This window comes from Eumetopias jubatus, unplaced genomic scaffold (genome assembly GCF_037043125.1).
Source record: "Eumetopias jubatus isolate StellerSeaLion01/CBP00866 unplaced genomic scaffold, mEumJub1_p1.0 scaffold_10, whole genome shotgun sequence".
NCBI lineage: Eukaryota > Metazoa > Chordata > Mammalia > Carnivora > Otariidae > Eumetopias > Eumetopias jubatus.
Window position 1 is genome coordinate 58766931 of NW_028274816.1, and position 13343 is coordinate 58780273.

At 48.2% G+C, this 13343-nt stretch overlaps 1 protein-coding gene across 1 annotated transcript; it reads left to right on the forward strand.

Moving 5' to 3' along the window:
* Positions 1-497: 497 nt before the first annotated feature.
* CLEC11A (C-type lectin domain containing 11A) lies at positions 498-3095 on the forward strand. Its single transcript, XM_028091531.2, has 4 exons — positions 498-923; positions 1149-1335; positions 1642-1833; positions 2290-3095. Exons 1-4 carry the CDS (start codon positions 498-500, stop codon positions 2733-2735), a joined length of 1251 nt encoding a protein of 416 aa, XP_027947332.2. The 3' UTR covers positions 2736-3095.
* Positions 3096-13343: the final 10248 nt, after the last annotated feature.

A 13343-nucleotide genomic window follows, 5' to 3' on the forward strand; every position in this document is an offset into this window, starting at 1 on the left:
CCACCCAGACCCTGGCCTGCAGGAGGCTTCCAGGAAAGTACAGCAAATGAATCCCAGAGCCCCGCCTTCTAGAGTTGCATACACAGTGACATGCATGCTCTTCATATGTGTCCCCACAGACAGGCACACACACTCATTTTCATCTTGGGGCAAGGGCTTGAGGCCAGGATGGGAGATCTGGGGGCAGGAGGAGCCCTAGAGCCTGTGAGTCGTGGAAAGTCTCCTCCAGCAGGGTGCGTGGGCGATGGTGGCCACAGGGTAATAAAAAACCTTATGGAGACCATGCAGTCTCTCTGCTCCTGAGGAGTGGCCAGGGGGAGGAGCAGGGAGCAGGGCCAAGCCCCAAGAACCCCCTGAGGGGGTTCCTGGGCAGAGGTTGTGTCCCCAGGACCCCTTGGAGAGGCGACTCCATCCTCTTTTGGCCATCTGAGCTTTTGGCCATGGTGGAAGGAAAGGGCAGGGCGGAAGTGAGCTCTGGAAAGTGGAAAGAGGGGGGTATGTGGGGAGACCCAAGGCGGGATCCAGGCTTTGGAACGTTAGAGGTTTCCGGCCACAGAAGCAGGGCCTCAGGGGAGCCAAGAGAGGCGGGGAGAGACACACACACACAGAGGAGCAGAGACCAACAGACGAACAGACGGGTGGACAGAGACAAGAGCTGGGAGAAAAGGGATCAGAGAGAAGCTGGGAGAGGCAGGAACCAGGGCCTAGTCATTTGCACGCACTCCAGTCCCCAGAGACATCCCTCTGCAGCCTTGGGTGCTGCAGAGCCCAGCCTGATGCAGGCAGCCTGGCTGCTTGGGGCCCTGGTGGTCCCTCAGCTCCTGGGCTTCAGCCATGGGGCTCGAGGAGCAGACAGGGAGTGGGAGGGAGTCTGGGGAGGCGCCCAAGAGGAGGAGCGGGAGAGGGAGGCCCTGATGCTGAAGGTGAGTTGCTTAGGACTCTGAGGGGGAACTGTGAGTGTTGGGGGGAGGGTATTCCAGGGTTAGGGAAATGGGCAAGGGAGAGTGATGGGGCAGGCTCAAAGGATGGGGATGATGGATTCAGACAAGGGACTCAGGGGCAGAGCTCACTGCTGTAAAGGGGTGGCTGGAGCGTGTGGGGCGTCAGAATGCAGCTGGGTTGGCCCTAACATCCCTTCCCTGCCTCAGCATTTGCAGGAGGCCCTGGGGCTGCCCGCTGGGAGGGGGGATGAAAACCCTGAGGGAACCCCTGAAGACGAAGAGACCTGGGGGACGCAGGAGGACGGTCAGGTGGAGGAAGAGGAGGAAACAATGCCACCCTCCTCTTCTGGCCCTAGCCCCTCTCCCACCCCTGAAGACATCGTCACTTATATCCGTGAGTAATCATTAGCTCCGCCCTGCCCCCAGGCCTCCGCGGTCATTTTCTCAAAAATGAACCGTCCTTTCACTGCCCGGGACCTTTCAATGGCCCACCGCCCAGCCGATGCCCCCACGTCCCTGGGAGCTCCGGGTACCTGGTCTTGCCTCCCAAGAGCCCGGGGCCACCGGCCCCTACCTTCCAGAAATCCCGAGTGCCGCCCACCCCAACTCTGCCCCCAGAAGCCCTAGGTCCCTCCAGGCCCTTTGGTCCCCCAGCTCCGTTCCCCGGGCTCCGTCCAGCGTGCTCCCTGTCTGCCCGCAGTGGGCCGCCTGGCCGGCTTGGACGCAGGCCTGCACCAGCTGCACGTCCGTCTGCACGCGTTGGACACCCGCGTGGCCGAGTTGAATCGGGGGCTGCGGCAGCTGCGGGAGGCGGCAAGCGACACCCGCGACGCCGTGCAAGCCCTGCAGGAGGCGCAGAGCCGCGCGGAGCGCGAGCATGGCCGCTTAGAGGGTGAGTCCGCGCCGCGCCGGGCAGGGAAAGTGGGACGATCCGGGTCAAGTGGAGGACTGGTGGCGGGAGGGGGCCCAGAAACATCTGAAGAGACGTGAGGACCCAGGGTGTTAGGGACGAGCGGGTTCCTAGAGATGTGCAGGGTGTTGGCTTATGGGGACTTAGAGTAGCGGGGCGGGTGAATGCGGAGTAGGCGCGGGGAGGGTGAATGCGGAGTAGGCGCGCGGAGAGGCAGGCCCGCTCCCTACCGTGCTGTGGAGCGTACCCGACTGGGGCCGCGCCACGCCCCTTACAGTCCGGGTCCGGCAGTCTGGCCCCACCCGCAGCCGTCCTAAGTCTCCGCCTCCTTGCTCCCCGTGGCTCTGACCCCGCCTCCTCCCAGCCCGGCCCCCGAGGCTCCGACCCCGCCTTCTCTCCGCCCCCGGAGCCCCTAACTCCGCCCCTCCCCGCCCGCAGGCTGCCTGAAGGGGCTGCGCCTTGGCCACAAGTGCTTCCTGCTATCGCGCGACTTCGAGGCGCAGGCGGCGGCGCAGGCGCGGTGCGTGGCACGGGGCGGGAGCCTGGCCCAGCCCGCCGACCGCCAGCAGATGGAGGCGCTCACTCGCTACTTGCGCACGGCGCTCGCTCCCTACAACTGGCCGGTGTGGCTGGGCGTGCACGACCGGCGCTCCGAGGGACTCTACCTCTTCGAGAACGGCCAGCGCGTGTCCTTCTTCGCCTGGCACCGCGCGCCCCGTCCGGAGCCCGGAGCCGGTCCTAGCCCCGCGCCGCACCCGCTCAGCCCTAACCAACCCAACGGCGGCACGCTCGAGAACTGCGTGGCGCAGGCCTCGGATGACGGCTCCTGGTGGGACCACGACTGCGAACGCCGCCTCTACTACGTCTGCGAGTACCCCTTCTAGCGGGGCCGGTCCTCGCGTCTCCATCCCACCACTCGCCCTTTGGCTGGGCCGTTCATCCTGTGAGAACGCCCTTCCCTCCCTTTCTCCCTGCCCACGGATGGAAGCGTGTTCCCCCGGGCTGGGCGATCCCAGGGAGCCTTCTGCGGAGCCGAGAGCCCTTACTCGCCTGCCTTTCTCGGGAGCGGCGGGCACCAGGCTAAGTTCCACGCCAATAAAGCCTTGTGGAATCTGACTTGAGCGGGCGGTGGAGGCACTTTTGGTCTTTATCTCGTCGCGGGGCAAGCCTGGAAGGGCAAGACCCTGGTCTTTGGATGCCTATCCTGTTCCGCTTTTACAGGTCATTATTTGAGCCCCAGAATCAGAATGATGGAGAACACATGTACAGACGTACCCTCATCATCTGCTCCTGCACGTAGATGCCTGGAGTACACCCATGCACATGCTGCTGTCGCCTCCACCCCCATCGTGTCCCAGTCACGGCCTTTGGGACACAGGGCCTGTCAATCATTGTCCAGGCCCTGGCCTTGGTCCTGGTCAAAGAGATCTGCGAAATACAAAGGAGCTAAAGGTTCTGACAAGTCCTGCAGGAAAGAGCCCATTTAATTTTGTTTAATTGGTGTATCTCAAACTCGTTCCACCAGATGGTTCCTTTGCATCATGTAATGTCAGGCCCTGCCCCACTCCCTTCCCCTACCCAAGGGGCATGTGTTGAGAAGCAAACTTAACCTGTACAGCCTGGAAACCTGGGCTCCCTCCCAGTGTTTCCTTCCCTACTCCCTGCCTGCGCGGCCATAAGCCAGTCCCTTCTCCTCTGTGAGCCTCAGTCTCCACAACTGAACATGGTAACAGTCATCCCACCTTGTATTCGCTCTTGCAAAGTACAGGTGAGCCCAGGAAAGTGAGCATTTCAAAAATAGTTGAATGTGAGTCACATGCTACCTTTCTTTCTCCACCTTTTTCATGCCTTTGTTCCCTGAGTCAGAACACTTGGGAGTGGGCCAGCCTGGGCCTCGGCATTGAGGACAGTACTCTTTGAGGGAGGAGCTCTTGTTTGGGAGTTCCCCAGTGTCCTCCCCCCAGTGCTGGCAACATGGGCCTGGCCCTGACATCATCATGGAGCCCAGGAACTGTAGTGTGACCCTGTCTGTCCGTATATCCCTGCCGCTCCTACACCATGGTACCACCAGCCTGAAATGTCACCATTGGATCCACCAGTGGGAGGATTAAGCCATCCCTGTCATCTCCACCCCTGTCATTTCTCAGCCCCACAGCCCCTCTAGGAGTAACGGAATGGAGAGTGGTGGGGAGATGGGGTGGGGTTGGGGGCTCTGGTCAGGAGGGCTTCAGTCAGGGAACTGAAGACCTTGCTCAAAATTCTTCCCCCTCTGAACTTGTTTCCTTGGGTCAGAGAGAGGCAGCAGGACGTCTTCTAGGTGACCAGAGGGCACATTAGACAGACATGGATGGGTATCTGCTACTGCCCGGAAGGGGCCCACCATCACAGACCTGGCATTCTGGAAAGTGGGTGGGTGAATGTGGAGCAGTTCAGTGGTTACCTGCCTGGACTCTGGAACCAGACGTCCCAGGTTCCAATCCTATTTTGGTCACTTACCTACCAGGCACATAAAGTGAGATAAAACCCCTGTGCCTTAGTGTCCCCATCTGCACATTGGGGGTAAGAATATCTACCTCCTAGAAGAGTGGAAGAGTGCTGGACACAGAGGGGTCCTTGCAACATCAGATCTGACTCTCGTATGGCAACTTTAACCTCATGCTCACCTCTGCATGCTCTGTCCAGACACTGTCTTTGCATATGTACAGATTCTTTCAAGAATTGACCAGTGTATCACCCTGAACAACCTGCTTCCCCCTTCCCCCAGCAGGGTATGGTGCCCCCTGTGATGTTCCAGAACTGCTGAGTTCTCTTCTGACCTAAGTAAGCCCTGATCAGCCAGACCGGGGAGCCTCGTTGGGCTGGGCTGGGTATGACCAACTCCGTGCCCCCAGCATTCCCGGGCACAGGGGAGCTCTTTGTAGAAAGGAAGATGCCTATATGGTGCCACGTTTGGGACCTTGAAATGAGTTCGATCTCTGCTTCTCTTCCTCCCTGGCCTCCCTCAGGCTTGAGTCAGGAGCTTTCCATGGGCTCTCACAGAGTTGGGGGCTTTCCTCATCACACCGTCCATTACCCTAGGTGCCACTGTTTGGTCATTTCATACTAAGCCCAGGGACATAAAGTTATGCGCACACAGAGGTGTGGGGTGGGGCGGGGAGGGGAGGGGAGGGCATTTTGCAAGGACTGGTGCAAGTATCATCAGCTCCCCTGTACGCTGCATTCTGGACTGATTTCCTGACTCAGTTCTGTTCATAGGGATCCTGCCCCCCTCACCTCCGAGAAGCCCTCCCAGGCCTGCCAAAGACCAGCGTTTGCCAATGCCCCCGCCCTGATTCTGCGGAGCACCTGCGGTTTGAGAGCTCGGAGTCGCAGACCAGAGAAGGTCTCAGCAGCTGCCTGGGATCGATGCATGAAGAGATTCCAGGGCGGTGGTGGAAGAAGTGCCCAACGCCTGAGATGACCCAGCGGAGGAAGAACCCGGCCGCCTTCGGTTTGCCAAGACTACAAGTCCCAGGAATCTGAGCGTCAGGCCCTCTGCCTTCTTCTCAGAACCACGTTTCCCAGCAGCTATCGGGAACCTCACGCCAGTCCTCTCGAAAGCCCCGCCCCCTCCTCCCACGTGAGGCTCGCTTACCTTTCGCAGAAAGCGTGACAGGTAGGAACTTGGCCCTCTCCAATGAGAGCTCACACCCTTTCTCCCCGGGCCTCGCTCCAAGGTGCTTTGGGAAATGTAGTCCCGGCACGAGTCAACGGGAAATAAAATCCGAAGTCGAAGTCTTAACATTCATTTAGGCTTAGACTATAACCAGTGCTCAGGCCTTTACAAGAGTTTTTTAAAAATACGGGTGAATTTCCACGGATAATTGTATATTGATAATAGGTGTCTTTTATTTATTTTTAAAGATTTTATTTATTTATTTGACACAGAGAGAGAGAGGGCACAGGTAGGGAGGGAGGCAGGCTGAGGGAGAGGGAGAGGCAGGCTCCCCGCTGAGCAGGGAGCCCGACGTGGGTCTCGATCCCAGGACCCTGGGAACTTGACCTGAGGGGAAGGCAGCCGCTTAACCAACTGAGCCACCCAGGTGCCCCAGTAATAAGCGTCTTTTAAAACATAAGTGCATAGAAAATAAGAGAATGCATAGAAAATGGTTAAGAACTAGTTCTCAAAATTTGAGTATCTTGACTATGTACTGAATTACAACATAAAATATGTTATAAAAATTCTTTCTTGGCCTCGAAAAAAAATTTCTAAATACTGGTCCAAACTAATTTAGTTTCTTAAAACACACACACACACACCTTTTTGTTTAGAAATAATCTCAAGCTTACAGATAACCTGCCCAAATACAGATAGTATCTACCCAGATTTATCTATTGTGAACAATTTACCCCATTGCTTTGGCTTTATCATTATTTATCTATCCATCCACCCATCCATCCATTCATCACCCACCCATCCATCCTAACCCAATTACCAGGAATAAATTAAAGTCAGGTTTACTGACCAATTGCAGGGAAGGAGACCACATCCCAAAAGAGAAGCTGTGATCAACTAAGAGGATTTGGGGGAAGAGAAGAATTTGGTGAAATTTAAGTGAAACTGGTTTGGTAGCTTCAGAGCAAAGCAGGAATGTGTATAAATGAGTCAACAGTTACGGACTGCAAAGTGGACTCAGGATCCTGTTTCCTTGGAAACTACAAAGTTAAGATAAACGTGGCATGCTATGCCCAGAAACTCTATATAAAGCTCTGCATCAGGGCTGGAAATTGAGGCTCCTTGTCTGTGTCAAAGTGACGTAGATCTTCTAGGAAGAGTGGGCTAAATTTCATTCTTATGGATATACTTTCAAACAACAAAGTTTCGAAAGCCTATGATTTTAGAGAACAAACTTTCTCAGTAAGATAACAGTAGTTGCTCACAAAGGGGGTGGTTAGGACCCTTTACAGCTGCCGCATATCCCTGGGAGAAATGCTTCCCGTTAACTCGGCAGCTGGCCTTATCTGTGTTTATAGATAAACGGTGGGCAAATTTTTACAGTCCGAGCTAGTTTTTGTTTCTCAATACATCATATATTTTCTGAAGCATGTGTTAGTTACACACATCATCGCCCTTTACCCCTGAATACTTCAGTGTGTATTTCCTAGGCACAGAGATACTGTTTTACTTATCCACGGTAATCAACCTCAATAAATGTAACACGCACTTAATTCTTTTTATCTAATCTCCTCGTGGTCTCTCAGTTTCATCAGTGGGCTCAGATGCTCTCTCTCACAGCACTTTCCCCTGCCAGTTCAGGATCTAGTCTGGGCTCAGGTATTGCATTTTGTTGTCATGTCTCCTTGAATCTGGAACATTTCCATATTTATGATATTGACATTTTGGAAGAACAACCCCCACCTTTTTTCTTTTTTAAATAGAAGTTCGTCACTTGAATTTGTCTGACGTTTCCTCATGATGATTCTGTTCGGGTTATACATTCTCCACCAGAATATACGAGGTGAAGTGTGTCCTTCCTCCTTATGGCAAGTTGAGGGAAGCACGCAGAGCATAGAATGATTTCTTTTGTTTTAGGTCATGTTTCTGTCCTCAGTGGTTCGCATGAACATGACCCCCTCCTGGCTTTGACAGGCTTTTCTGCGCCAGCCCTGTGTTCTTTATTCATTCATTTGAACAACCTCTCCTCTGCTCCAGCCCCAAGCTACCAAGTCCTCCTAAAATGCCAGCTTCTGTCATTCCAGCAGCAAGTTGCTTTTTTCCAAAGCACAGGTGGTTGTGTGAGCCGGGCCAGATGGCGTGTGAGCTTGGGTTTTGCAAGTTCCGGCAGGAGGCAAGTAACCTTCCCTTCTCAGTCTATTTCCACCTACTCCAAATGCAACTGGACTTCGGGTTCTGACCCTAAGCCGTGACGGCTCCTGGCAGCCTTCCGGGCCGGGAGCCAGAGCTGGGGTGGATTTGGAGGACAGAGGTGGCAGGAAGTAGAACACCAGCTCGGCCTTTAAAACAATCTTTTGGGCGATTTTGTAATAGTGGGTACCTGTAAACTAATATATGTGTGAGGACTGAGGGATAAGGAGACCACCCGTTAATTCACTGCTCGATTTAATACTAGGACGTTGTTATTTACTACTCTTTCCCTGTGCTGTCCTCATGCCCAACTGTAACCACTGTCCTGAATCATGTTTATCCTTCCTCAATTTCCATGATTACCTCAGCACATAGGTAGCACATAGGTGTCCCTAAACAATTTCATTTTCCTTGTTTTTTGAGCTTTGTAGCAATGACACGGAGCTGCCATAACGAAGTACCAAAGACAGGGTAGCTTAAACAACAGAAATTTTATTTCTCACAGTTCTGGAAGCTAGAAGTTGAAGATGCACGTGTCAGCAGGTTGGTTCCTTTTGAGGCTTCTCTCCTTGGCTTGCAGATGGCTGCCTCTTCTCTGTGTCCTCACATGGTCTTCTGTCTGTGCTCAGGCATTCCTGGTGTCTCTGTGTCCAAATGTCCTCTATAAGGACATCAATCAGCTTGGATTAGGGCCCACTCTAAGGGCTTCATTTTAAAGACCTTATTTCAAAATACAGTCACATTCTAAGGTACTGGGGTTAGGGCTTCGACATATGAATCCGTGGAGAGGGGCAAAATCTAGCCCATTACCATATCTTACTATATGTAGCTACAGATGTAGCTAGCTTTTTTTCTTTAAGATTTTATTTTTTAATCTCTATGCTCAGTGTGGGGTTCAAACTTACAACCCCTAGCGCCCCGTTTTCTTTTTTTTTTTATAAGAGCTGTTTTAGGTTGACAACAAAGTTGAGAGGAAGGGGGGCACCTGGCTGGCTCGGGTGGTTAAGTGTCTGCCTTTGGCTCAGGTCATGATCTCAGGGTCCTGGGATCAAGCCCTGTGGGGGCAGGCTTCCTGCTCAGCGGGAAGTCTACTTCTCCCTCTCCCTCTGTGATCTCTCTTAAATAAATAAATAAAACATTAAAAAAAAAGGTTGAGAGGAAGGTAGGGAGATTTCCCATATACCCCCACTCCCACACATGCATAGCCTCCCCCGTCATCAACATCCCCCACTAGAATGGGTACATTTGCCACAATTAATGAATCTACACATCATCACCTCTCAAAGTTTACCTGAATATTCATTCTTAGTGGTGTACATTCAGTGGGTTTGGACAAATGTATAATGACATGTCTCCACCATTATAGTATCATACAGTCGCTTAAGAAATCCTTCCCTGCCCCCAGGGGTGAAAGATATTCTCTTTCATTCTTAAAGTTTTCCCTTCCACATGAAAGTCTTCAATCCACCTGAAGCTGATTTTTGTGAGGTGTGATGTAGAAATCCAATTTCACTTTTCCCCCTAAGGATAACCGACGATTTCAGTAGCATTTGTTAAATAGTTATCTTTTCCTGATTCTCTGTGTTCCCTGCCCCGTCATATTTTAGTATTTGTGGGTCTTTTATGGGGCTCTCTGTCCTGCACATTGGTTAATTCGTTTAAGCCTGCATCAAGACCATCCTGTCTCAATAACTATTGCTTTGGATAACATTTCATTACAACTTTGTATAAACCCACATAGCAATTAGAAAAAGAAGTAACACTCCCTAACTCATTTTATGAGGTTACTACAATGTTAATACAAAAAAAAAAAAAAAAAGTCAAGGACAGGGGCACCCGGCTGGCTCAATCAGTGGAGTGTGCAACTCTTGATCTCGGGGTTGTGGGTTTGAGTCCCACATTGCGTGTAGAGATTACTGAAAAAAATAACATCTGAAAAAAATAACATCTGAAAAAATCAAGAACAGCATAAACAAGGAAAACCACAGTTTATTTCTCTCATGAATAAAAAAAAATCCTAAATAAAATGTTACCATCTGATTTCATCAATTCCTTAATTCTCCACATTCATGGGTTAACAGAGGAAGACCAGATGACAATCTCCACAGATGGAGAAAAAGCATTTGATAAAAACTTGATCCAACAAATAGTTTTTTCTATAATGAGCAATCTAATGCAAACAGTGGGAAAATAAGCAATAAAGCCAATCCACAGAAACAAGAGCAAAACAAGTGACAAAAAAAGGGAGGGGGCAGAAATCAATGGAATGAAGGGGGGAGAAAAGTCTAACAAAACAAGAAGTTATCAATGATTTTGAAAAAGTTACTAAGATCGATTGACTTTTGGCCAAACCAAATAAAAAAAGAGAGGGACTACAAATAAAATACGAACCATAAAGGGAACAGTCATAGCTAGGACTGAGACATAAAAAGTAATTAGGGGCACCTGGCTGGCTCCGTTGGTGGAGCATGGAACTCTTGGTGTCTGGGTCACAAGTTCAAGCCCCATGGCGTGTAGACTTTACTTAAAAATAAATGAATAAGCTTAAAAAAAGTAATTAGATGGTACATGACCAACTATGAACCAACATTTAAAAACATAGATGAAATGGGTAAATTACTAGAAAAATATAAAATGCCAAAAATTATGCAAAAATCAAGAACTTGAGTAAACCAGTAAGTACCGAAATATACAAAGTTATAGTCAAAGATTTCCATTCTCTCTCTCTCTCTCTCAAAAAAAAACCCCAGGGGCACAGATGGTCTTCTAGGCGACTGATATCAAATATTCAAGAAATGCTTAATTTTTATCTTATACACATTATTCTGGAAAATAGAAATCATGTAGAATCTGTCTAGTTCATTTTTGGAAGCTAATGCAATGCTGGTTCTAAAACCAGATAAGGAACATGTACAAGAAAAGAAAATTATAGGTCCATTTCATTTGTGAATGTGGGTGCAAAAATCCTACATCGCATAATAGCCTACTAAATCCAAAACTGTATCATAATTCATCATGATCAGGTAGGATTTATCACCAATTAGCAAAGGTCGTTCAAAGTTAAAAAAAAAATTCTTTCAGTGTAATTCACTAACAGACCAAGGAAGAAAATGTAATGATTTCTATCAACGTGGAGAAATAATTTGATAAGGTTTTATATCTATTTATGATTGAAAATGAAAACACGTAGTAAACGAGGAGAAAAAAGGGATATTTTCTTAACTTTATAAAGCTTCCAGCAAATACCATAAAAATTTTGGATGCCTTCCTTCTAAGAGCAAGAATGACATTAGAATATCCTCATCATGGCTGCTGCTTAACACAGTACTGTATATAAATCCTGATTAATGGTTTATTTAAAAAGCTATAGGAACAAGTAAGAGGTATCAGCAAGGTCCTGAATTACGAGATTAACCTACTGGGGCGCCTGGCTGGCTTAGTCGGTGGAGCGCAAGACTCTTGATCTCTCAGAGTTGTGAGTTTGAGCCCCACGTTGTGTGTAGAGATTACTTAAAGAAAATAAAAAGTCTTTAAAAAGTCAAACAAAAACCCCCAAGATTAACCTACAAAAATCAATTCCATTTCTCTACACTGACAACAAACATGAAATGTAATTAAAAATACCATTCACCATCCCTCTGAAATATCTAGAAATCATCTAGGAACTAACACATAAAAGAAAATTAAGATTCTGGGCATAAGACTTTAAACCCTAATAAAGGACCCAAAGATGATCAGAATAAAAGTAGAGACACTTCTATTTGGATTATTTTAAAGTTTTTTTTTTTTTGAAGATTTTATTTATTTATTTGAGAGAGAGAGAGTGAGAGAGCACAAGCAGGGGAGAGGGAGAAGCAGGCTCCCCACCGAGCAGGGAGCCTGACGTGGAGCTTGATCCCAGGACCCCAGGATCATGACCTGAGCCGAAGGCAGATGCTTAACCAACTGAGACTCCAGGCGCCCCTATTTTAAAGTTTTTTTGAGATTCACATACTATACAATTCATACAACTAAAGTGGACAATTCAATGGTTCTTGGTACATTCAGATATGAGCAACCATCACCACGGTCAATTTCAGAACATTTTCACCATCACAAACAAACAAACAGACACCAAACCCGTACCTTTCAGCAATTTTCTTATCACTCCATCCACTGCCAGTCCCAAGAAACCAAGAATCTATTTTCTGACTTTACAGATTTTCCCGTTATGGATATTTCAGATGAATGGAATCATATAAATGGGTCATCTTTTGTGACTGGCTTCTTTCGCTTAGTGTGATGGTCTCAAGTTTCATCTGGGTTGTGGCATGCATGAGTACCTCATTCTTTCTTAGGGCCAAATAACATTTCATTGTATGGATATGTTGCATTTTGTTTATCATTCATCAGTTGATGGGGATATGTCGACTGTTTCCACCTTTAATGCTGCTATAAATATTCATGTCCAAGTTTTTGTGTGGTTGTGTGTTTTCATTTCTTTTGGATATCTATCTAGGAGGGGGCATTGCTGGATCTCATGGTAACTCTGACTTTTTTGAACTGCCAGCCTGTTTCCCACAGTGAGCTCCCTCCAGCAGTGCGTGAGGGTTCCAGTTTCTCCTCATCCTTGCCAACACTTGCTATTATCTGACTTTTTTAATTTTAGCCATTCTCGTGGATGCGAAGTGGTACCTACCCCCTTGTGATTTTGATTTGCATTTCTTTGATGACTAATGATGCCAATATTTTCATGTGCTTTTTTTTGGCCATTTGTGTATCTCCTTTGGTCAACATCTATTCAGATCTCTTGTCCATTCAAAAATGGTGTGACTTGTATTTTTGATATTGAGTTGTAAGAGTTCTTTACATATTTAATTGTTTTTTTGGTTGTTGCTTTGGGGCTTACCATATACATTTTAATTGACTGGAATCAGGTTCCTATTTATACTAGCTTAATTCCAGTGAGATAGAGAATTGCTACTCCGGTAGAGCTCTATTCTCTTTTCTCTCTTTCTGTGGTATTATTGTCATACACAATAATATTACAAAGCCAACAATAATTATTATTACTACTTTACCATCCATAGTCATTTCCTTAGCTTTCCTCTACCACCTTCTTTGTGTTGACATTGGCAAATATTTTACATCTCTATATGTTATAGGCCAATGATACATTATATGTATATTATTTTATACAATTGATTTTAAAATCAGTTAAGAGAATAATGGAGAAGAACTATGCATTAATACTGTCTTTTAAAATTATATAATTAGGGTGCCTGGGTGGCATCTGCCTTCCCCTCAGGTCATGATCCCAGGGTCCTGGGATCGAGTCCCACATCAGGCTCCCTGCTCAGTGGGGCGTCTGCTTCTCCCTCTCTCTCTGCTCCTCCTTCCCGCTTGTCACTCTCTCTCTCTCTCTCTCTCTCAGGTAAATAAAAACATATATATTTAAAAAATAAAATAAAATAAAATTACATAATTACCAGGGCACCTGGCTGGTTCAGTTGGTGGAGACTGTGACTCTGGATCTCGGGGTCATGATTTTGAGCCTCATGTTGGGTGTAGAGATTACTAAAAATAAAATCTTTAGAAAATAAAATAAGGGGCTCCTGGGTGGCTCAGTCGTTAAGCGTCTGCCTTCAGCTCAGGTCATGATCCCAGG

Excerpts from the sequence above, each read along its gene's own strand:
- CLEC11A (XM_028091531.2), top strand. The coding sequence starts at position 498 with ATGTGGGGAGACCCAAGGCGGGATCCAGGCTTTGGAACGTTAGAGGTT. Across the intron at positions 924-1,148 it reads GGGAGGCCCTGATGCTGAAG|CATTTGCAGGAGGCCCTGGG; the intron begins GTGAGTTGCTTA and ends TCCCTGCCTCAG. Across the intron at positions 1,834-2,289 it reads CGAGCATGGCCGCTTAGAGG|GCTGCCTGAAGGGGCTGCGC; the intron begins GTGAGTCCGCGC and ends CCCCGCCCGCAG.